Genomic DNA, 24,322 nt, shown 5'->3' with positions numbered 1-24,322 from the left:
ACTGTGCTTCAGCAAGCTTTGTGGGAAGGCTCGCCTTACCAGCGCGTTCATTTTAAATTCCCTTCTAGAGATAATTGCCTATGCAAAATATGTTATTTCAAACGTCACCTTTGTTCCCCCTTCCTTTGCCTTCACGTTTGGATTTTTTCCCTCCCTTTTATATGCCCCGTGGCAAATAAAAACAACTCCTTGCGTTTTACTAGTGCCTCAGATTATATATGTATGTATAGATAGATATAGATACAGATAAAATTTTACTGACAGTTATGGTAGAATTTATGGTGTCGATTGTACTCGCTAGGTTAGCCGAAGGAAAGAGCTGGGCTGGCAGCAGGCTAGAGCGGAGAAGGCAAAATAAGATTTATTTTAAAAAGCAGAAAGAACGTTTCTCTGGAGTGGAAGATTTCTACACAAACCCCCATTGCACCCACCCCTCCCCCGCCGCCCCAAGCCAAACCAAGCTCAGCAACAAAAGAAAATAGCGAAATCTCCGAGCTTGCTGAAATTTACCCTTGTTTTGGGCGGACATCTTACTGCTCAGAGCAGATATCCTCCATAATACGAGCCGCAGCACACTTCTGCGCCACACCGACCGTTGTTTGCAAATATGCCGAATAACAGTAAAAGCCTTCTTGTTTTACGGAGGTACACGTGCATATATATATGTATTTAAAGCAAAATAAGACGGAACACAGTTATGGTCTTGCCAGAAGTTGTTGTTAGGAAAATTCAGAGCCATACAGTGCAATAAAAGAAAATGACTGCTGTAACCGTTTATGGGGTGTAAAACGCTGCAGGGCTGAAGACAAAACTTAGGGAGCCGGCAAGAAGTTTACAGACGTGCAGAACCGCGGGAGGAAAAAAAAAGAGCTTTCGGCTTCACCTTAAAAAAAAAAAAAAAAAAGGAAAGGCAAGAAATCCGGGGTAAGATTTGATGAGTTCTAATTAGCAAAAGGGAGCTCGTTCTGGTGTGCGCACACACACAAAAAGCCCCTAATTGATCCCTGGGCCAGTATTTGGGGATGCTGGGACGCCCTCTGTTGTTGCAGACAGAGGCAACTTCAAAGAATCAGCATTAAGAGTGTGTAATAAATGACGGGTCTGCAAACTGTCTGGAATTCGGCTCTTAATGAGTTTACAACTGTCCAGCCACAATTAAGATTTTCTACAAAAGCCTTTTCATTTGTTTTGTCTGGCTGTTTTAGATAAAGCGGGCGAGCGGAAATAACAACCTTTTATTGGCCTTCCCCTGCTTAAATCCAGGCTGGGAGGTGGACATTTATCTTCCAGTGCGCTGGCGGGCAGAGGCGCTGGCTCCGCGGGGCCGGGGCGGCGGCGGGGCGGTGGCGGGGGTGGCGGGGACGGCGGCGGGGACGGCGGCGGTGGCGGGCGCGCGGCGGCAGGTGGCGCTGTGAGCCCGCGAAAGAGCGCGCGCCCTCCCGCCATCAAGCGCTCGGCCACCTCCCCGAAAGCTCCTAAAATGTCGACTTTATGGAAGCATAACGGGGGTTGGAAACGCCGGTTTGGTTTTAAGAAAGGCCGATAGGCTTGAGGGGGTTCCCCCCCTCCCCTTGTCCCGGGATGGCGGCGAGGGATATCCCGCTGTCACCGGGCGCCGTTAGGGTGGCATTTGCCGCCTGGCCACGCTCGGTGCTCTCGTGGCAAAAGTAAAGCTTGCTTTGCGCCAAGGACGTACCCCGCATTTATTATTCTCAAAACACCGGGGCATTTCCCATCAGCTAATAGAGGCGGATGGAGCCCTGGCACCGAACTGCCAGCTCCTCTTTCCCTTGCCCCAGACCTTCGCCCTTCTCTGGCGAAGCTCTGAGCCTGCAAACGGGGTGACCCGACCTCCCGAAGGGCTGGTGAGAAATGAAATATTTGCAGAAAGGGGGAATTGAAGGGTCGGGGCAGGATGGAAGAGGCTTTCCCCCCATCGGCCCAGGAGGAGAGTCCCCGAAGAGCTTCGCCCCCGGAGCGGGGGGTGAAGCGACGAATTTTCCACCACCCTTCTCCGCCCCGCGTAGCTGGAGACAGAGCCGTGCGGGGCAAGAGCAGCGCCGCAAACCTCCGCTTTGAAAATTATTTACCGGCGAGTGAAATTCCTCAACAGCTGCCTTTGATACAAGTAAAAAGCCCTGCTTGTGTCTCCAGCAATTTCAGCTCTGTGGGACCCGTTGCGATTATATGATACAGATGCGGGCAGGCTGATGCTCTGCAAACTTGACGTGTCTCTCAAAGTCATTCCTAACTTCTCCTCGCCTTCTGTTTTGATTTCCTCCAGTCGTTTTCGTATTTTTTTTTTCCCGTTTTGCTTTTGTTGGCTTTCGCATCTTGAGAATGAGGCTTAGTGGGGAATTGTGGAGTATTTTCAGATGGCAGTGCCAAAAGAGGAGGAAAAAGTAATTGGAAGGAAAATAAAGGCAGGAGGAAAGGAAGCATAAAATGTGGGCTGAAGTATGAACGTTGTATTTTTCAAGTTTAAGCCAGACAAGCAAACAAATCGCTGCATAGTACTCCGAAACAGAACTACTTTCTCCGCGTTTTATTTACATTTCCTTAAATCAAAGCCAATCTCTTTATATCGAAATTCAGCATCGGGAAGGATTGTGAGAACTGAGCTATTTTTTCCCCACACTGTTTGAAAGATTTGATTCTTTCTAGGGATAAAGAGTAACAACCACTCCCTGCTTTCTAACAAAAGCCTTCCTATCAAATGTTTGTCTACAATGGCATTGCTAAACTTATTATGATTAATTATTTTTTTTCCTTGGGCAGTAAAATTATATTGAAATTAAAAAGTGTTTATGCGTCGTCATACTAAGTAATAACTTGGCACAGTACGCTCCATTATAATCGTGGATAAATTACGGCGAGAACAGATTCCAAAACAACAAAATCCTCCCTAGTATGAACCACATCAAGATGCTGCTTAATACACAAGCCATAATCACGTAGTGCTCCCAGGTCGCTTATAACTTATGAGCACCGTTTTATCACTACCTTTTACTTCCCGAAAAAGCTCAGAAGGCAAAGAGAGGTAGACCAGAGCTCAGGAGAAAAACATAAATACAATAAATCCCGCCTAGAGGATTGTTTTTTAAAGCGTGTGAGAATATTGAGGTGACCAAAACCTTGCAATCTGCGTTCGTTCGCCATTTCCTCGGCTGGAAAAAAATATATATTCAAATGAAAAGCGCGTTTTAAGGCGCGGGGATCCAGCCTGGTTTTATGTGCGACTAAACGAGAGATTTCAGAGACAGCGTTATCCCTAAAATGCATAGGGTAGGGGAAGCAAATAAGGTGGTGGGGACCCATGCCTGGGGTCCTTTCAAGATTTATTCAGTGAAGACTTTCTGAGAAATCTTAATGGTTGGCAGGAAAAAAAAAAGCTGAAAGCAAAATATGTATAGATGTATATATAAAAAGGTGGCGGCAGTAAACACACACACGCAAAGAAAAATACACAAACGTGCAAATTGTACAGAACCAGAGAGCTCGAAATACAGCCACCCAGCTAATCTGCGCAGTCCTACGCTATCCATATTTAAGTCTAGACATTGGTTATAGTTTGCTGTTTCTTTCTTCTTGCATCTTGGAATGTTGTCACCAGAGGAGCAATTTATTGGTCTAATGTCATCTACTTCAGGCTCTTTGATCTTCTTAGTCGTCGTCTTGTTTGCTTCGCGTTCGTTTAACTTCTTGGGCCTTTATTCCCTTCCAGCAGCCTCTTCTGCCGGCGTGTTCCCACATCGCAATCGCGACCGCAGGGATATTGTCTAATATTGGCGAATTGGAAGGAATAACCGAAGGGGGCTTTTTCGCCAGCTTCTCCCTTACGCCTGCGAATAATAACTGCGTTTTCACGTACTTAACACTTGGCAAATGTCTACATGCAGCCGCCACATTTGCATGCTCTGAAGCACCAGTATCCCAGGGATCTGGCTTTAGAGAATTTTCTTGCTTCTGTCAGTAACCTATATTCATGGGGCTGCAATAACCGCGCATAAAGAGTCCCAAAGGGTGCGTGTGTGTGTGTTGGAGGTGTGCGTGGGAGGAGGGGAGAGGGTGTCCCACGTTTCCAAAACGCAAAGTTTAGGGTCCGTGCGAAATATCGCCAAGAACAATTTTAACTGGTGAGAAAGTCTTTGTACACGGGGCACCAAACTATAATTGAAAGGAGAATTTCCGGGGCAATTCCATTGTGCTCCTTCCAGTTTATGATGTGCAATACAGGCAGGCAGTAAAAGCTGTCTTTACCAGGACTCCCTGTCTGAGGGAAGGAAACTCATTTTACGATCCGTTTAAAGGAAGGGCACGGTGCAGCATCCTCAATGGAGAGCCATTCGCATTGTTGGGGAGCCCAGCGTTTAGAAAGGCAGCAACGCTTCCCGTCATCTGAGCGTACCGCTGCCGCCACACGCTTAGGACCGTAAGGTATGCAGGAGGGAAAGGTAAAGGGGGCATTAAACAGGCGGCTGGGATTTGCAGCCGTTTGTAGGCGATTCCTTCAACTCTGGGTTGGTTTGTTTTTGCTTTTTTCCTTCTTAAGGCGTCCAGAAAGCTGAGCCCTTTCATTTAATTTTTTCCCTTTTTTTTTTTTTATTTTTTTCGGGAGGGTGACCGTGACTTCTTCCTAGGGGTTAAACCGGCTGGGCTCACTCCGGCCTTGGGGTGGGCACTTTGATTTTCAAGCCTTGGGCAGCCCCTCATAGCCAGCGGCCGGGCGTGGCGGGGCCCGACGGCCGGGGTAGAACACCCCCACTCTCCCGACCCCCGCTTATTTTCCTTGCGGGAAAACAAGGCGGGGGTGACGGTCAGCGTCCTTTAAAGTTTTTATTTTATTTTATTTTATTTCTGCGACACCCCCACGCCTCGTCCAAAGGACCATATGGGGGGGGTGGCAGTCCCGGGGGGCAAGCCCCCCCCCCCCCCCACCCCACCCCACCCCGCGGAGCGGCGCCGTCGAGGGCGAGGGGGGGCGGCGGCGGCTGGAGGGCGCTGCCGGGCGCGGCGGCGGCGGGGCTGGCGGCGGGGCTGGAGAGGCTGGCGGGGCTGGCGGCGGCGTCCCCGGCCCGTCCATGGCCGGGCACCGGCGGGCCGCGGCCGGCACCACCTGTGAGGCGGGCGGGGATTGGCGGGCGGCGTCATATGACCGGTCACGTGCTGGAAGGCAGCTCAGTCCAAAAGAAAATGGGGTTTGGTGTAAATCTGGGGGTGTAATGTTATCATATATCACGCTACCTCGTAAAACCGACACTGAAGCCTGCCGGACAACAAATCACAGGTCAAAATTATGAGCTCTTCGTATTATGTGAATGCGCTTTTTAGCAAATATACGGCGGGGGCTTCTCTTTTCCAAAATGCAGAGCCTACTTCTTGCTCCTTTGCAAGCAACTCCCAGAGAAGCGGCTATGGACCAGGCGCGGGTGCCTTCGCCTCCTCCATGCCTGGCTTGTACAATGTGAACAGTACCATATATCAAAACCCGTTCTCTTCCGGATACAGCCTGGGCTCTGATGCCTACAACCTGCATTGTTCCTCTTTTGATCAGAACATTCCCGTCCTCTGCAATGAGCTAACCAAACCCAGCTGTGAGAAAGCGGAGGAAAGCAACCTGCACAACCAGGCTGAGCCTAATTTCCGGATATACCCCTGGATGAGGTCTTCAGGTAGGGGCGAGCGGAGAGGGCTCGGAGCCGTGGCAGCCAGGCAAAGCGTGTCGCCAGAATTACTGTCAGCACAGCCTTTATGGTTTTAATTATAGCCGAGGCGCCATTGCGTAGAAAGCCCGTGGCATTGTATGTAAATGAGTATCATAAAACTTTTTATTGCCCAATTAATGGGTTCTAGCCTCGTAAATTTATTTAACTCCATTTGCTATGGAATTTTAGCATCGAGTCGATTTGTGCTGTTTGCTATAGAAATGTGGAGAGTTGGCTGCGGGCTCCCAGAGCCCCCACGGGTAAGCGTCTCCCCTGCCCTCTGCCGAAGTTGGGCAAAAAAAATCCCGCTCGCGGGGAAAGGCGGAGGGGAGAGGGGCGTACAGGAGCGGGGGACGGGCTGCTGAGGACTTTGCCAGCCCACGCTGCTGAGACGTGCCACTCTCGTCCCCCCCTGCCCTTTCCACGGAGATAAGGATCTATAGAAGTGTACTAAACAGGAAAACGGGGCGGGTGGGGGGGGGGGGCGAGAGTGTGTGAAAAAGGAGAGCTCTCTTCTGGAGCTAAATGCGATGTATTGTTTACGATCCAGGCGGGGTGGGGTGTGTGGGGGTGGGGGTGGGGGTGGAGGGAGCCCCCGACATTAAAATAAAATAAATACAGCCCAGACTTCCAGATTTTTATTTCCCCTTGCGAAACGCGAAAGTCTGGAAGGTTTTAGGGAAATACATTGCCTGGGGGGAAAGTTCCTCCTCCCAAAAGCAATTTCCTCCCCCACCTCCTCTTCTGAATGCTTTCTCTCCACTTTTTCTAGGTCTCGAGCAACTTAATTTTTGCCCTGCCTGAGCAAGGCAGGTCGTGTGGCTGAAATGCCTTTGTTAGGGCAAAGTGGGGGGGCGGGCGAAACCGAGAGTAGGGGATCATTCACTCTCGCTCGGCCGCTTTTTGTTTGTTTATGTATTTCTTTTTCAAAAAATAATGATAACAATAAGGGCAGGGGGGTGAAGAGAGAAAACTTTCCATCTCTCTTCTTGCTTAACTCCTGGCCGTGTGTGCCTGCTTTCAGGTCCGGATAGGAAGCGAGGGCGCCAGACCTACACCCGCTACCAGACCCTGGAGCTGGAGAAGGAATTTCACTTCAATCGTTATCTGACTCGGCGGCGGAGGATAGAGATCGCCCATGCCCTCTGCCTGACGGAGAGGCAGATCAAAATCTGGTTCCAAAACCGGAGGATGAAGTGGAAGAAGGAGCACAAGGAAGAGAGCTCCAGCACCCCGGCTCCCAACGAGCCCACGTCAGCAGCCGCCTCTGTCGAGAAAGTAGAAGAAGACGAAGAGGAAGAGGACTAAGGAGTCCCACTCGAGGAAGCGATCTCTAGTATAATGTATGCACATGACAGTTGAAAAGCTCCCTTTAAAGGGTGGGGTGGAAAAAGAGAGAGACTCACGTTGTTATTTAAAAAAAAAAATCAGTTCCCTTTAATAATCATCTTGTAAGCGAGCGTTTGCAAACATGAAAACGTTTCTTGGGGTGGTTTTCCAACCTTCTCTCCGCTCTCCCGTACTCCTCAAACCTGCCCTGTGCCGAACCTTTCGGTAATATCTCCTAAGAGCATCCTACAATCATTTGTTTTTTCGTTCGCCCAAACCTGGGTGGGTTTGTCCAGGGGACATTTCAGTGGGAGAACTGCTGCTTGCACAGATAGTAAACCGTGACCTTCCGAAGTAACTACCTGACTCAATAGTCCCAATCATTTGTGAGGGGAAAAGTGCATTAGGCTCACATTAAGAAAAAACTACCTAATTTTGAATAAGTAGCTCTGCACTTCTCTTTTTTTTTTTAATTATTGTTAGAAAAATATCATAACTAACAGCTACACTAACAAAAGGTTAAACATTGGGGGGGGAGGGGGAAGATGTTCCATAAACCACTACAATCTACAGCAATGATTTGTACTACCTATTTTCCAGACTACCTATATATCTTGCTCCGCCTACCTATCTTCGAAAGTATACTGTATTTTAGTAGTCAAAAGAAGATAACATTACTAATGTGAATCGCAAAATGCTTTTAGAAATATAAGTGTAGTCGTTCGAAAAGCACGCATCAATAGCTTTGGTATAGAATTTGGTACCGAAAAGGCTGAATATATTTAAATTTAAAATAATATATTTATTCCAAAGCAATTATAAATGAAAACCATATGCTGCAATATATCTTTGTTCTCGATTCTTTACTATTCCGAGTGAGGAAGCAAACACACGCCAATATTGTACAAAGCGGTTTAATATCTCCCGTTGGCTTCTACCTTCGGCTGCCTCTGCTAAAGGCTGTTTTCTTATTCTAGGTTGATCTTACTTAATATAGCGGAAAGTGTTCTTTGAAAAGTGAATTTAAATGACCATGTAACCACCTTTAAAAAAACCTGTTTGTCCTGGTTATCCGAACGTGTTAATATGTAATACCGTGAATTTTCCTACAATAGCAGATACTGTATATTTGAACGATTTTTTTTTTTTTGTCATTTATATTCGTCTTGGAGCTCATTTGTAAGATCATGTCAAATTGGGAAGTATGTAATTAATTTGGAAACTTTGTAGCATGATGTATTGTTAAGAACTCTGTATAAATCCGTCTTGAAGGTTTGACTAAAGTTTATTCGAAAATTGTATGTTACAATGTGTTTCGATGTGTTCGTTGTGAACATTTGGATATGCCGTGTAAGTATTGGAAGTGGAAAAAAAAATGTCTGTGAACTATCTTTGGAAGTGATACCGTGTTCAAGTATCTCCCACGATAAATGTGTTTTATGTTACGCAGAAAATAAATATGCTTGTTGACAATGAGTTGTGTTTCTTTATTAGGGTTACAGTTCGAAGAGAGCATCAAAAAATAATTTACAGAGACAAATAAATAAATCAGACCATATAAATCTTTTCTTTTTTTTTTTTTCCGTAATCAGAAGGAAAAAAATCCAAGGTGATTAATTGATAGGAATCAGTCAATTTCTCTATCTCGACTTTGTGATTTCTTTTTTTTTTTCCCTAGTGCAGTTGATTAATAAAGCGGAAAGCCTTCTTTATGGGAGGGCTTCCTTCCACCCTGTTCCCGTGTCCTCTTGCAATCATAACCCCAGTCCAGGCGGCCGGCGATCAAGCCGAAATCGCATGCAGTGAAATAATATTTGGTAATGAACAGAAAGCGCGATGCCAAACTTCCAAGTGTAAATGATCCGGTCGGGTACGTGAGCGTGCAGCATTCGGGGGGCGGGGGGCATCAGGGTGGCATTAAAAAGGGGGAAAATCGCCCTGCTTTAGAAAATGTACCATTTTTGCCAGGTATCACCTAATGTCAAGGAGATCTAATATTTTTAATATTTTGTAAAAATTTTAAAAAATTAAAAAAAAAAAAAAGCTCGCCCGAAAAGTCCCTTTATTCGGCCGGGTAAATACAGGTAGAACCAGAGCATCATTTGCGCAGAAGTTCCATTTTTCTACTACACTCCGTTCCTGATCAACGTACTAATTGTAATTTTAATAAAATTAGTGCAAACTCCAGGTCTTTTAAAAAACTCCAGGGCTGCCTCTGTGGTAAGATGGCGCCTCTCTAAGACCTGCCTCTTCTTAGTGATGAGGAAAAGGCCATAAATCCGTTGTTGTTTATGAAAATTTACAACTTTGCAATACAACTTTATGAGTTGTTCGGTTTTTCCATTGGTCGTTGTCGGTCATGTGGATGGTAACCGTGAACATGAACTTTTTTATAATTTCCCTTGCGAGAATAGAGCCGCATTCTTTTGCTGAGCTCTGTCCTGCTTCGGATCTCTCTGGCTTTCAATCCCCATTTCATTTGTTCTTTGTAAGGCAATAGTGAACAAAGTGTGCGGAGGTTCGGCATAAGCAGCCGCCTAGAACACAGATCCGGGATGGCAATTTCCAGTTCCCCCGCTGGAAGGTGTGGCATATTGGATTCAAAGCACTGGCGTGGCAGATTTTCAACTTGCAACCTGGCTAATTTCCTGCTTCTTCTGGCACCAAAAGGAGGGCGATTCGTCTCCTGTGCAGCCAAAGCGACAGCTGTCAAAGTCGCAGGGGCTCCTGTGAGCCAGAACCTAAAAGGTGAGAAATGTATATGACACTACCGTAAGCAGGGAAACATGGTTTAATACGTTTAAATATTAGACATGTGCAATTAAACCGAATGGAAATGCTACCGGCCAAAAATAGAGGTGGCTGCAGCTCAGTTGATTTCGACTTAAGGAGTGCATGCAAAAATATACCTAAATAAAATGTCTACTTTCTATTATTTAGCAAGGAAGCCGTGGATTTTAATTTATTTTTTTTTCACGAAGTTTATTTCTGTTTGCATTTGCCAGGGGGTTGCTGTGGCATTCCGGTTATTTTCTAACAATTCAGATTTACAGCATCAATCGGAGGGGATTTTTTTTTCCACAGCACGAGGAAAAAAAAATTTAACTCCCCCCCCAACATTAATTCTTTTATTTCGCAGCATTAACCTAAAGTTCATTTGTGGCAGCTGAAATTTAGATGCAATTTCTTGTTTAATATTTCAGAAAAAAAAAAAGCAAAAAAAACCCAAACAAAAAAACGCCACAACCAAACAACCGGTCAGCACAATGTCTCCTGGCTCCCCTGGCACGTCCAGGGGAAAGGTTCTTTCTAGACGGGGGAAAACAGCGCGAACGTGTCTTTGATTTTCTTTATCAGATCAAGCGCTGCCTACAAAATCCCCGTGCCCCTCCGTGGGTCCGTCGGAACAGGGTTCCCGGCGCTTTCCGGCGTGGGCAGCCTGCGCGCCCTGGCTGCGCGGAGCGGGCTTTGCAGCGGCTAAACCGATTTCAGCGCCGGAGACCGAGCTTTTTTTGTTTCCCCCCCCCCCCCCTTCTCTCCTTGTTGTGACTGTTACGGTGCGGCGTTGGGGCGGGGGGAGCGGCGGCCGGCGGGCCGGTGCCCCGCGGGGGTGTGCCGGCGGGGCGAGCGGGGCCCCGGGGACAGCGCCCCCCGAAACCGGCCCCCCCAGCCGCCGCCGCTGCCCGGCTCCGCTCCCGCCTCCTGATGGCGAACGAACGGCTCGGAGTGCTTTAAGTGTTAGCCCCGGCTCTGCTTGTGCTGCTGGGCTGATAAAGCATTGCATTTGCATTGCATTGCGGTATCCGCCGGACTGGAGCTGCAGTGAGCGCAGGATTATTTATTGCGGGGCCGTGGGTGCTCAGTGCTGCCACGGCGTGGCCGAACGGCGGAGGCGGGCGCGGAGCGGCCCCCGCAGCCCCTGGGAAGGGCAGCGCTGGGAGACTGCGCTGCTCGGGGGCAACCCAAATAAAAGACCCCCCCCAAAAAAATAAGAAAAATATCCGGCCTACCTTTCCAACGGGAGCATCGGAGCTCACACACACACACCCCCTTCCGCCTCCCCCACCCCGGCAAGATATGCCAGCAAGGCCGGCTCTGCCCCCTCCCATTCTCCTCCGCTTGCACCTCGGTGTGTGTCCACTGTGAAATATCCCAGTGGGAGCTGGCTGGGGACGACCCGCCCGCGTCCCCCCGGCCAGGCTCCCGATGCCCCGCCAGTCTAAACAACGGTTCGCCTTGCCCAAACTGTTTGGATTAGGAGCTATTAGTTAAAGGTTGGTTTTGGTGACGCTGCCGAGCATGAGAAGGATTTGTAAGTGGGTTTTTAGATACGAGGAGAAATGAGGCTTTTAAGCTTAAGAGGGCAACTGCCCCCGCACCTGTATCCGAGGGTGGCTGGCGTTGCCGGCCGGGGTTTCGGCGGGAGGAGGAAGGCGAAGTGCTTGGCGGAGGAGGTGCTGGGGTGCGGAGAATTCCGAAAACAAATAAAAGGCGGGTGAAATACGTGGGTAGCGCAAAGTGTGACTTTGTTGCGGTGGCAAAATGCAGCGGGCTGGCTTTCTGCTTTCCGGAGGTGGAGGTTGAGGGTGGGGGTGTGAGGGGGGGCGGGAATGATGAAGGGAAACTGCTGCGAAATGTGTCCGGGCAGGGCATTTCCCCGGCAGAGCTGGGGGGTCACGGATGATTGTAATTCGGGGTTTTCTGGGGGTAGGGGGAGGAGCGGAGAGGACGCCTGAATGTGACTGAAGCGGAGATTGCAGTGCAGATTGTTTAGCTGTCACTGTAACTACTCTAACACGACCCAGCCAGGCAAACGAGCACATTCCATTCCTTTTAATATTATGGGATCAACGAAGAAATGTTTTCGCCGTCTGCAGTCGGGTTTTCGGCAGTTTGAATTGGACGCAAACAATAAGTCGAAAAAGAGGGAAGAAAACAAAAAGAAAAAGAGAGGAGAAAAAAAGATCAGTCTGTAAGCGATGCTATAAAATGTAAATATAACTAAGCCTGGCGCGATTTTTTTGTATTTTGGTCTCTGTGTGGTGGACTCAAATAAAAGCCCGTCTGGCCACAACTTTTTAAAGTAGGGCCGGTGGGTTTCGCGTGTCCCGAGTATTCATTTTTCACGGTGCATTTTCGTTCCGACCTGCGTTGGCGAAAATCTGCTCTTTTTCAATCCTCATTGCATTTAGCGTGCTCTGTGCTTGTTTGCTGGTGCTCCCTCCGTTTTTAACTCTATTCGCACTGAGTGAAAAAAAAAACACCCACCACTTTTTGGTGTGGGTTTTTTTTTTTTTTTTCCTGGAGAAGACTGGCTTTCAGGAAATACACGTTTCTGAAATGACCTCTCAAACCATGCAGCTAGTGAGCTGTAATTCTACCAGGTGTGTTTATGGATTAGTCGGGCTGAAGAGGTTAAGGAAGTTGGGGGGGGAGAAAATTGGAGGCAATCAACATCTGAATGTGAAAGTCCAGCTGAGACTGTGAACAATACAAACTATTGTGGAGAGATGTTTTAACTCACTACTGTTTTATAGGTATCGTAATCTGCCCCCGGAAATGAGACAAATAGTCTCCCAACACCAACAAAACTCTCCTTTGAAAGCTACTTTAGGAAACGGGGCTCATACGAATGTCACTTTCCGTCAGAGCGCGTTTAAAATTAGGCTATTCAATTTGTTGTAATGGGCGCGGATTATGAGTAAACACATCTTGGAATGAACAACCTCCTGTTATCTCCAGGAGCTGGAGGGTTACGGCTGAATTAAAAGCGTCTCAGCGAATTTCATCAGCACTGTTACTGATGAAACTGTTACTGAATGTTACTGTCCCTGCCCTGGGCCAAGAATTATATTTCCGCTATGGGGTAACTGCCACGTTGAAAAATGAAGGTGGAAATGTTTGTTTCATGGATTTTTTTTCCTCCCTCTCCTAAAGACACGCATCCGCGTTTAATCAAATTATTCGGCGCACCAACGAAACCGATTGGCTTCTGCTGACTCATTAGCGGGGCCGTATTAATTAGGAATAGTCCTACTGGCTCGTTTTTGAATTTGAATGTTTGATTCCTTCGGCTCGACTCTGGCGGGGGGGACTCGGGGAAGGAGAGACACGTGGAACTTTATCTCGGCTGCTCGGGGGGCGCCGGGAGCCCGCCCAGCCCTTCCCGGGGCCTTCTCGGGCACTTGGTGCAAAAGAAAGATCCCCTCCCCAGAAGGCCACCGTTTCCTGCCCCAGCCGCGACCTCGGCGTTAATTATGGGGGTGTTCATTATAATACGAGACCTCTTCCACGCAGGACGCGTTAGCCTCTCTCACAAAAGCTGGGTTCGGTGCTGGGGCGGGCTCCCCGAGCTCCGAAGGGAAGCCTCAGCGGAGGGGCGATTTCCGAAAAGAAATTAAAAAAAAAAAAAGACCCCAAAACCCGCCCAAAAACTCCTGGATGCCGTTGTGGCATCGCGGTGGGAAACGGAGGGAGGCCGGGCCGCCCCCCCCCCCAGCCCTCCGCTCCCCGTTTCAGGTGCTCCCTCCGCTCCAAACGCCCTCCCTCCCTCCCTCCTCCCCCCCCCCCCCGCCGCAGCATCCACCGCCGCCGGAGTGACCGGGGTCGGCTCGCCCACTCTCCCTGCGGGGCCGAGCGGCTCCCCTGGGGGCGACGCGCCTGTCGTGGGGCCGCCAACTTTTAAGGCCGCCCCCCTACACACACCTCCAGCCGCCGGGGGTGGTGGGGTGGGGGGTGTCCCCCCATCCGCCGCTGTCACGCTGCCCGCGCTGCCTGCTCCTACCGGGAACCACTATTATTGTCGCTAATTTTGTTGTTATTATTGGGATGTTTTCGCTCTGGAGGGGCGGCGCCGCCCCGGGGGCGCGGCCGGTCCCCGCGGGGCCGCGCGGGGCGGCGCGGTGGGGCCGGGGCCGCCGGTAAGTTGGCGGCGCGGTGGCGGCGGCCCCGGGGGAGCGGGCGCCGCGCGCGCTCCCATTGGCCGCCCCGCCGTCAGCTGCTCCTATTTTCTGCTGTCGCTTTTGGCGCTCGGCCATCCAGAAACAAACCACTTCGATGACTCCTAATAGTTATCGCCAGATGTACTAATACACAACAAATCACGGTCCGGGAGAGGGGGAGAGCAAATGAGTTCCTATTTCGTGAATCCCACTTTCCCGGGGAGCCTGCCCGGGGGCCAGGACTCTTTCCTCGGGCAGATCCCCCTTTACCCGGCGGGCTATGATGCTCTCAGGCATTTTCCGGCTTCGTACGGGGCAAGCAGCCTGCAGGACAAGACTTACACCTCACCTTGTTTCTACCAACAGTCCAACACCGTCATTGCTTGCAATCGGGCTTCCTATGAGTACGGAGCCTCTTGTTTTTATTCGGACAAGGAAATCAGTAGCGCCTCTCCCTCCGGCAGTGGCAAACAGAGGGGGCCCGGGGACTACCTGCACTTTTCTCCCGATCAACAGTACAAATCCAGCGGCGTCCAAGCCAAAATTGTAAATGACGAAGGCACCGACCGGAAGTACACGAGCCCTGTTTACCCCTGGATGCAGCGGATGAACTCCTGCGCTGGTAAGGCATTTCGATGCAATCAAGGGCCGGGGGGTGGGGGTGGGGGGAAAAGTTTCTTTCCCCGGGATTTTTTTTCTTTTTTTGTTCTTACCTAAAGCCCAGACTGCTGGAGAGACACGGTTCCTGAGGGGCAACGTGTAACATGAAACCTTCCCAGGTTATTTTAGACCTGGCACATTGGCACCCTGGGAACGGTGGCCGAGAGCCCAGCTTGCGGGTTCACTGGTGAAAGTTACTGGTGAATCCTAAGGAAGCGGGGGGGGGGCGGGGGGGGGGGAAGAGAGAGAGAGAGGAAAAAAAGGAGCGGAGCAGTTTTCCCACTCTCCTAAAGCCACCCCAAAGCCACTGCTCCACTTCTTCATTGTCAGAGAGCCATGCAGGGAATATGCCCTCTGTACTGAGGATCCAATGCATTTGTGGCACATTCCTCCTCGCCCCCCTCCCCCAGCTCATTAGCCTGTAAGTATTGGATATTGAGAGCACGTTTCTGGGGCCGTGGGCGCACTTCCATGGCATCGCGGATTTTCTCTGACTTACAAGTGAACTTCACAGAATTAAACTATTCTGTCCAGGAGTCGTGCTGGGGGTGGGGAGGGTTGTATTGGCGTGTCACTTCTTTTTAATAATCCCCTATCAAGACGTTCACTTCCAGTGTTTGCTAATGATTCCCCTCCTCCCGAGGTTACGTTTGCTGGACTGTGGGTCGCCTTTCTTTTTTGGAAAGTTAAACTTTTAGCAAGACCATTCTGATGCTGCTTTACATTCGAGGGCAATAAATTCCGGAGCAAATGGTAAAGGCTCTTCTATGATCTTTAGTTGATGTCTATAATTATACTTAAATTACAGACCCTCTGTAGTCACAGCCACGGTTATAGAAGGTGTTTGTGTAAACACCCCCGCATATGCGTGCACACACACACGCACACACACATGCGTGCAGCTCCCGGGATCGCACACGTGTGCGTGTGTGTGTGTGCGTGCGTGTGCGCGCACAGCATCTCGACAGGCAGAGGGTAGACGCTGCTCAGCGATTCACACGGGTGCTACCTACTTCGCTTTCCCCAGGTCCACCTTAAAGCCTCTTTGTATCCCAGTTGCCCCACCACCGTCAGCACGCTGCACATCCGCATTTACAGCTGGTCAGGCAGGAGAAAAAGGAAAAGAGGGACAAAAAAAAAAAAAAAAAGCCTTCAGGAAACCAGAGCAACCCCCGTCCCCCGGTGATTGTGCCTGCAAAAGGAGGCAGAATATACTAACGGCTCTTTCTGGTCTGAAATCACTGGGCCCTGTCCAATGCGATCGTTTTGTCTTTACTTCTACAGGTACAGTATATGGAACTCATGGGAGACGAGGGAGGCAAACTTACACCAGATACCAAACGCTAGAGTTAGAGAAGGAATTTCATTTTAACAGATACTTAACCCGAAGACGACGTATTGAGATTGCAAACGCTCTCTGCCTTACTGAACGCCAGATTAAAATATGGTTTCAAAACAGGCGGATGAAATGGAAAAAGGAAAACAAATTCATAAATTCCACACAGCCCAGCAGCGAAGAAACAGAGGAAAAGTCAGGGGAGTAGAACCACGTTTAATAAACGCTACCAGGCCTTTCCTTAGCGCTTACTATCACTATTATTATTGTTTACCTTGTGTTCCTTCTGCTACTAAAATCCTATAGGTTTGTCACAGTCTATTAATTCCCAAAAGGCTTGGTCAGAAGATGCATATTTGCAATCATCTGTGACTTTCTTTAACATGTGTGGAAGTCCTAGCTCTCGAGCTACAGGCATGTATGTATATAACCACCTTTCCAAAGCGTAGATGGCGTTGCTTAAAGTATTAGAGAAACGGCCGAGATTTTTTAATATTTGAGCTGAGCATCCATGTGTGGGTGAGTGTCCATGGCGTGCCTGTGTGAGAAGAGATAAACGAGTGATTTTTTTTTTTTTTATTAAAAATGTTCATATTGTAGAAATACGAGAGATTTTAGGAAATCTTGGGTCTATGTTTTTGCTAACTCCCGCTGCGTCGGGCCGTCTCGTTATGCTGTGTTTGGGAGCTTATGGTCTGCAGGGGAGAAAAAAAAGTTTTACGCATGTATAAGATATTTAAATAGCAAAAAGAAGAAAAATACTTTTTAAAAATCGTTGTATAAAACCCTGGGTATAAACTTGCAGTTAAAGCGAAGATGAATTGCAGGGAGAAAATTTTTTAAATGCCGCTAAACTGCTTAAACTGCACTACTAGTATTAAAGTAAAAACTCGGCTTTAAAGTTCAGGGGAAGCGAGGGAAGAGGTTTCGAAGCGGGCGAATTTCTGTGGTTCCCGTTGAGCTTACACTGAGGTTTCGGTGAGCTCAGCTCTACACTGAAGGGGCTTTGAATTATGGACTGCATTTCTTGGGGCTTCGTGGGCTTGGGTCGATCTTTCTTTCTTTTCTCTCCTCTTTCTTTATTTTTTTCTTTTGTTTTATTAAAAGAAAAGTGGCTGTCATTTTAACTCGGGGAATCTTCTTCCCCGTTTTTGTGGTATCTTAATTCACATTCGCATTTCTTAGCACTGGAAAAAATAAATAGACGCTCTAAAGAAAAGTAGCTGCCATAAAATGCTTTCATTTCGAGTTCTGTATAAGTAAAATAAGCGCAGCGAAAATATTAATATATACGTTATATCTATATTATATTGTGTGTGCGTGAATGTGGTGTGAAGCTGTGTATAAATACACTTGTGTACGCATCAAGGCTCTTTTGTTTGGAAGGCAGCGCAATTTGGGCTACCGCTCTAAATATTTTAAAAGCCAAATCTGGGAAATACTAATGCAAAATGGCTACCGCCGCATTTAGAGGTTTGGGGTTTTTTGTTTTTTGTTTTTTTTTTTTTTTTTCTTCCGAGAGGCGGAAAAATAACGGCGGCCATAAAGCGCCTGGAATTTGACCCCCTAGTTGGAAAAACACTGCAAGATATTTATCTTTCATAGGTACCTGCCATTTCAGATCGGCAGGACCCGGGTGCCTCTCGAAAGCTCTGGCACGGGGATAAGGTGGGGGGGGGGGGGATTATATGTATGTACATATATATATGCGTGTGTATATACACCTATGTGTATATGTATTTAGAAAAGGGAGATTAGCGTTGCCAGCATCCGAGGATGGATTACGCAGGAATTGTGACCTGCTGTAAATAAGCCCCGTACGGAAGAGAAAACCGGCACAAAGCGGAGCGCTCTCTGCTAGCCAGGCTCTCCGGCGGCCGGGGCGGGGGGAGCAAGCCCCGCCGGCCCCACAGCCCCGCCGCCGGCTGCCGGGCCCGCTGGCGGCGGCGGGCTCGGTGGCGGCGGCGGTGGCGGTGGCGGCGGCGTGCCCCGCTCCGCTCCGCTCCGCACCGCCGTCGGGGTCCGTCACCCCGGGCCGACCCCGCGGAGCCGCCGCCATCCCCCGCGCCGCCAGCGGGTGGCGCCGGAGGCCGGCGGACGGGCGGGAGGCGGTGGCGGCGGCGCGCATCGGCGGCGCGCCCCGGGCCGCCCGCGCCCTCCCAGCTCCCCCACCAGTGCACGAGTTTACCTCTAGAGGTCATCAGGCAGGATTTACGACTGGACAACAAAAGCACGTGATGTGAAGCCGTACCCCATATTTGGGTGCCTACGTAGGAGGGAACCAAGTACATGTCCCAGTCATTTCCATAATTCATCATAAATTGTGCAAGGGTGCTATAGACGCACAAAACGACCAAGAGCCACAAATCAAGCACACATATCAAAAAACAAATGAGCTCTTATTTTGTAAACTCATTTTGCGGTCGCTATCCAAATGGCCCGGACTACCAGTTACATAATTATGGAGATCACAGCTCGGTGAGCGAGCAATACAGGGACTCCGCCAGCATGCACTCCGGCAGGTACGGATACGGCTACAATGGCATGGACCTCAGCGTCGGGCGCTCTGCTTCCACCCACTTTGGTGCCAATGAGAGACCCCGCAGTTACCCGGCCAACACCACCTCTGCCTCGACAGAGCCCAGGTACAACCAGCCCGCGACGTCTTCCCACTCGCCTCCCCCTGACCCTCTGCCCTGCACCGCCGTGGCCGGTTCGCCTGTCAGCGAGAGTCACCACGGGGTGAAAAACTCCCTCGCCAACTCCACCAGCACTTCGTCCAATTCCAGCAGCAACACGCACATCAGCAGAGACGGGGTTGGCACCTCGTCTGGGACTGAGGAAGACACTCCAGCAAGCAGCGAGCAGGCAAGTGCCCCGACCGACCAAAGCACAGCCCAGCCTTCACAGCCCCAGATCTACCCCTGGATGCGAAAACTGCACATAAGTCATGGTAAAGCAAATACCCTGTTCTTTCTTTATTTCTCTGGAGGAAAAGGAGGATTTAATGTAAACCGGGTGGCTACGCCGAGCAAGGTCGGGGAGAGGGGGAGAGGAGGGCGTGAGAGCGGGCAGCTTCCGCGCACAGCACAACTCTGCTCGCAGGGAAGCACGCCGCCTTCTCCGGGCGAGTCGCCCCCAAAAGACAAAAAAAAACCCAAAAACAAACCAACCCTCCCGGCCCCCTAAAACACAGCTCGTCTGGCTCCCAGCGCCGGCCCCGGCGGGCAGCGGGGGAGCAGAAAGCGCCTTCCCGAAGGGGGATCGGGAGCAGAGGCTGCTCCCGGTTCTCCTCTGGAAGGGGGATCCTCCAGTGGGAACGGCGCGGCTGACCCCATTTATTTTGCCGAGCCGTATTAAAAAGAGAATAGGAGAGGGCGAGGAGGGCAGATTTCGCTGCTGGGAAGCTGTGGGGGAGGGGGGGGGGCGCGAGTCGCCCCAAACTCCGGGGAGAGGGGCTTGAGGGGCGCGGGGGAGCGGAGCAACTTTCAGCCCCGGGTGCCTGCCCTGCCCTCGCTGCCGGGGGAGCAGCCGGGGGCTCGCTGCCTCCCGGAGCCTTCCCCAGCTTAGCCGTGGGAAAAGGCTGCACGCCTCAGCTTTGCTCTCTCAGCCCTGAGAACCCAGCTAGCAGCAGAGGCACCCTCCAAAACAGCTTATCTGGAGGGAGGCGGGGTGGGGGGGAGAGAGGATTAGCCTTCCCCCCTCCCCCCCAAAAAAATTCAATTTAAAAAAAAAATCGAACCCCAAATCCAAGCGAAAACTTACCGAGACCACCAAATCCCCCTCCCCCAAGCCTTTCCTAAAAGGGGCAGGAGAGGGAAACTTGTTGAGCGTTTATCCAAACCAGAAACAAAACCAAGCAGGACTGAGAATAACGGTCCTGGTCACTGGTAGCTGCAATAAGACACGAAGGCTCCGAGTGGCTGCTGAGAATCTAAATCATGTACTTTTCTCTTCCAGACAACATAGGGGGACCAGAAGGGAAAAGGGCTCGGACTGCTTACACCCGCTATCAGACCTTGGAGCTGGAAAAGGAATTTCACTTCAATAGATACCTGACCCGCAGAAGAAGGATTGAAATAGCACATGCTCTTTGCCTCTCAGAGAGACAAATAAAGATCTGGTTCCAAAACAGGAGAATGAAATGGAAAAAGGATAATAAGCTGAAAAGTATGAGCATGGCAGCTGCAGGAGGGGCATTCCGTCCCTAAGCGTTTGATCAATTAAAAGTACTGAGCAGTATTAGCTGACCCTGCGTCTCATGTCAGTACTAAGTTGACTTTCTAAAACTTCCTTGTGTTACTTCTGTGAAGAAACCCTGTTCTTGTCGCCCTTATTCATCTTTTAATCATGAGCCTGTTTATTACCATTCTCTCGCGTGTATAAGTAGATCTGCTTTTATCGTACATTTCTTTGTCTTGGATGGCTTTGTCTTGAAAAAAATAATAGATGTTTTAACTTATTTATATGAAGCGAGCTGTGTTACTTGAAGTAACTGTTAAAACAAAACTAAACAAAAAAGAACAAAAAAAGGAAGGTTAAAAAAAAAATAGGAGAGAGAGAAGGAAACCCTCCCCCGGTTTAGTACAAATGTTATGTGTTGCACTCAACCTGCTTAACTGTGCATGTGTGGTCAAGTGTTAATGTCTGTATAGCTCCAAGCTGTTAAAAATATTTTTATTCAAACTACCTATATAATTCCTGTGTAATTAATGCTGTTGTAGAGGTGAAATGATGAAATCAACTGAACTTGTCCTACGTGTAGTGAATAGTGAATCTGTGACGAAAACTGTGATTCCAAGCAGTATGTCCTTGCTGTGCCTTTGTATATGACTCTTTGCACGAACTCTTAGAAGTGGCTCTTATTAAGCGCAGCTTCTGTGATGTATGTTTTTTGTGAACAAAGTTACAAATATAGTCAAAGTCTGGCTGTTTGAGCAAACTGTGATCAGCTTTTTTTTTTTTTTGTATTTGTTTTTAAAAAAACCTGACTGGAAACCAACAAAAAAAAAAATAAACTTTCTATTGTAAAGCTTTCGTGGTCTGGTTTGTGCAAAGCAAGAACTTGTGCTTCCTGATTTGCCTCTGAAAAAAAAAATTAACCCGTGCAGAGTTTGTAATAATATTTTACCTGGCTCCTGCTGCACGTTGGAAATGGTAGATGCTGCGATTGTCCGCTATCAGTATTTTTAATTGAAAGTTTGACCATAAGTTCCTCCTTAATGGTTTTTCGCTAGGTGGAAAGCTGCATCGCAGGACCACAGTCAACACCCTTTGTGGGTGAATCAACTGTTAACTGTTTGCTGATGATTGGGGGAAAAAAAAAAACCAAAAACAACCAAACCCCCATGTGCTTTGTTAAAACACGCCGCTAACTCCAAGACGTGTTTACATCGCTCTAGAATTTTTCCTGTGGTTTCATTAAGTATATTTGCAGGACAGCCACGTCCGAGCCCTCTGCGTATATTAGCAAGCCTCGCTAGCCACAAACCCCACTTTTCACCCTTTAAAGATTTTTGGTTTTCTTCGCTACAATTAGTTTGCTATAAACGTAATGTTACTTACCCCGTCAGAGCTTGAATGGTTAACTCTTCTGAGCTTCTAAGAGCAACTAAAGATTTGCACATTTACTGACTGGTTACATTGATGCCTTCCCTTAAAAGTTATAAAACAGTAAACTTTATAAGCCCCAGTTCCGGCTATATGACATTTGGGTGCCAAATGAATAGGGTTTTGTCTATGAATTAGATCGTAAAATCATCCATAGCACAGACAGATAGGCTCACTGGCTATAAAAAGTCACGTGGTGCCATTAAAGTAAGTTTTATGGTTTTGGGGAGTTGACATCCAACATTATATACCACATAACATATAATCTCACTGACGCTGGACTTCATTTGACTCTTTTGCAGGCTACGTGTGCCTCCTGGCCATTCAAATTGTCAGGTTTAGGGACAGAAGTATCCAAACCACAAGTTCTCAATACTGTATGAAAAATGGCTCCTTGCAAGTCAAAGGTAAGTTTTGTGCACAAGTTCCTTAAAGTTTATTTGTACAGTGGGGAAGCCGAGGCTCCCGCTCGCTCTGGCTGCCTCTCGCCTCTCTCTTTCTTTCTCTTTCTCTTTCCCTTCCTCTCCGCCTGGAGCTTTTCAGGACGGTCCCACCGAGCCCGAGAGGCAGGATCAACCACTAATGATCCAGGTTGCGCTGCAAATCCCCCCCATCCCTTCACTCGCAGCAGCTAGCTCTCTATTTTAACGATCAAATCAAAGTAAACCACAATAAGCGACTTTGGCAGAGATGGATTTTGGGGCCTAGCTTTAATCACTTTGACTACCGCAGAACATAATTACTTCCTTTGCTCCAATAGGCTCTCCAAGTTTGGAGAGGTTTTGTTTAGCAAAGAGTAGTTACTGCAGGCGATTAAAAAAAAAAAAGGGAAACAAAATAGATAGGGCTTGATATTATCAGGGCAGTGTCTTATGTAGCCATGATAGAGTTGGAGGCGTGCTGATATGGTAATAATCTTGGGACTGGTGAAATATGTTGCACATCAGAACTAGTATTAAAATGGCACAGACTGTACTGGAGCGCTTAAGATTCCTATTTTCTGCATTGGGTTGTGCAGAAAGCCTTAGCTATGTATATATGTCCGTCTGTGAGCGTGTACTGTGTTTCGGGGCTGCACATTTATAATGCTGCTGTAACTTTTTCCAGATTCTATATGTAATTGCATAAATATAAATATATTTAAATTAAGCGCGTGTGTGCATGCATGTACAAATCGGTGTATACGCTCGTATAAAGCCGCTCACAAGCATATGTGTGTCTCATACTGGTGTATATATGTATACAAAGGGTGTGTACGCGTGTATACATATATACGTTCCTGTGACTTTTTTTTTTTTTTAAGCGAAGCAATTGACTGTAACTTGTAGCATTAATATAAGAGACTACAGGTCATTAGAGTGCTGCAAATTATGAAATACGGGCTCGGTTTATTGAAGATTGTAAATATCCCCCCAGCTCTGCTCTCTCCCTCTGCCTTATATTGCTGGCTGCCATTGTGGGGTAGGCCCCAGCTGCGTGTTTACTTCAACATTCTTTTTATTTAAGTGGACTGTTCTCACTAGAGTGCGATTACTCAGCAATAAACTTTATGGCCGGATTTAACTTTAGTCTTTGAATTTCCAGGACTTGAATGAAAGGGTGAAAGGAACTCTGTCATTCTCTGGGTAGCATTAAGGCCTGATCCTTATCCTCAGAGCTGTTGCTTAGGAGAGTGATCTCGGGGGGGTGCAGGCGGACTAATCGGGGGCTAGGGAAGAGATTTGAGAATTGCCTCCAAAAAAGAAAACAAAAGAATATCTATATAACTCCAAACCAGCTGTGAGTATCTCTTTTCTGCTCAGGTTTGGAGTAGGAGGGATTCAGCAGATCGCATTGTTTTCCTTCATGTGTCATAAAGTCGGGTTTGTAAAAGAACGGGGTGGTTTGACATGAGCTGGGAGATGGGCTTTGTTTTATTTCGCTAGTGCTATCCCGTTTGAATATTGTGATTTAGACTGTAGCTGCTACTGCGAGAAAAATGAGAGAAAGGCAGAGGGGTACGGGGGGGTAAGGTTGTTGGTACCTCTGCAAGATCTCCATGCTGCTGACTGATTCCTATTTTTAATTTATTTGCCTTTAACGTTAAAGAAACGATAGTATATAAGGTTAGCCCAGCTCAAAGATCTCACAGTTTTACAAATATTTAATATCTAGAGTCAACCCCTTGTGTAAGATAAATGGAGTCCGAAGCCTTTGTGTCTGTGTATCTTCCTATGAACACTAAACAAACACATATGAATGTACTTTATATTAAAAAAAAAAAAGGGAAAGGCTTTAAAAGTGCATATCCAAACGCACATTTGAAAATAATTTCCTTGATAAATAGCTGGAGATTTTACAGTACACTAGCTGTCACATTTTCGTCAATAGGAATACCAGAAAGTTATATATGATAGGCATGTGTTATATTGTATTATATGCCATAAAATTTTATAGTTTGAGGCAAAGGCATGAAAACCCTTTAAAAGTTTGGGCTTCATTTGTATACGGGTCCTTTTCCAGGAAAAACTCTTCGCTTGTAAACGGGAATGATACTAGTCACAAACCATTCGCGATTACTCAGTATTCAACCACACTGCCTTATTTGAATTATCTGGTGAATACACAAACACAGGCACACCCGTTCGACTAATATTTTAGGAACCTGGATATAAATCGCGGGTTGTAATTTTTCATTGTCTAGAGCAAAAAGATTTGCTACAGCATATTTTCACATTTCTGAATGTGGCTTCTGGAGCATA

At 48.1% G+C, this 24,322-nt stretch overlaps 4 protein-coding genes across 9 annotated transcripts in view; all 4 read left to right on the top strand.

Moving 5' to 3' along the window:
* The first annotated feature begins 5,150 nt into the window (after positions 1-5,150).
* HOXA7 (homeobox A7) lies at positions 5,151-8,507 on the top strand. The gene is made up of 2 exons (XM_075083130.1): positions 5,151-5,672; positions 6,730-8,507. Exons 1-2 carry the CDS (start codon positions 5,297-5,299, stop codon positions 7,011-7,013), a joined length of 660 nt encoding a protein of 219 aa, XP_074939231.1. The 5' UTR covers positions 5,151-5,296; the 3' UTR covers positions 7,014-8,507.
* Positions 8,508-9,644: 1,137 nt separating this feature from the next.
* Positions 9,645-24,322, top strand: part of HOXA3 (homeobox A3) — a 45,143-nt gene continuing 30,465 nt past the window's right edge. For 3 of the 6 annotated variants that reach the window (XM_075083119.1, XM_075083116.1, XM_075083111.1), the window contains exons 1-2: positions 9,645-9,782; positions 21,884-21,988. The gene's annotated coding sequence lies outside the window, so the exon portion shown is untranslated. Of the gene's footprint in view, positions 9,783-14,515; positions 14,598-14,658; positions 15,920-21,883; positions 21,989-24,322 lie in introns of those variants that run through there. The other 3 variants (XM_075083113.1, XM_075083114.1, XM_075083121.1) reach the window with 3 other exon arrangements.
* On the top strand, positions 11,732-16,706 carry HOXA6 (homeobox A6). The gene is made up of 2 exons (XM_075083129.1): positions 11,732-14,597; positions 15,920-16,706. Exons 1-2 carry the CDS (start codon positions 14,162-14,164, stop codon positions 16,177-16,179), a joined length of 696 nt encoding a protein of 231 aa, XP_074939230.1. The 5' UTR covers positions 11,732-14,161; the 3' UTR covers positions 16,180-16,706.
* HOXA5 (homeobox A5) lies at positions 18,181-21,006 on the top strand. Its single transcript, XM_075083128.1, has 2 exons — positions 18,181-18,924; positions 19,932-21,006. Exons 1-2 carry the CDS (start codon positions 18,363-18,365, stop codon positions 20,180-20,182), a joined length of 813 nt encoding a protein of 270 aa, XP_074939229.1. The 5' UTR covers positions 18,181-18,362; the 3' UTR covers positions 20,183-21,006.

The sequence above is a fragment of the Phalacrocorax aristotelis genome, chromosome 2, assembly GCF_949628215.1.
Source record: "Phalacrocorax aristotelis chromosome 2, bGulAri2.1, whole genome shotgun sequence".
Lineage (NCBI taxonomy): Eukaryota > Metazoa > Chordata > Aves > Suliformes > Phalacrocoracidae > Phalacrocorax > Phalacrocorax aristotelis.
This window is presented reverse-complemented; position numbering and strand designations above follow the sequence as displayed.

Bases quoted from the DNA above. Each gene is read 5' to 3' on its own strand.
- HOXA7 (XM_075083130.1), top strand. From the start codon at position 5,297: ATGAGCTCTTCGTATTATGTGAATGCGCTTTTTAGCAAATATACGGCG. The intron at 5,673-6,729 runs GTAGGGGCGAGC...GCCTGCTTTCAG, and splicing joins CCCCTGGATGAGGTCTTCAG to GTCCGGATAGGAAGCGAGGG.
- HOXA6 (XM_075083129.1), top strand. From the start codon at position 14,162: ATGAGTTCCTATTTCGTGAATCCCACTTTCCCGGGGAGCCTGCCCGGG. The intron at 14,598-15,919 runs GTAAGGCATTTC...TTACTTCTACAG, and splicing joins GCGGATGAACTCCTGCGCTG to GTACAGTATATGGAACTCAT.
- HOXA5 (XM_075083128.1), top strand. From the start codon at position 18,363: ATGAGCTCTTATTTTGTAAACTCATTTTGCGGTCGCTATCCAAATGGC. The intron at 18,925-19,931 runs GTAAAGCAAATA...TTTCTCTTCCAG, and splicing joins AAAACTGCACATAAGTCATG to ACAACATAGGGGGACCAGAA.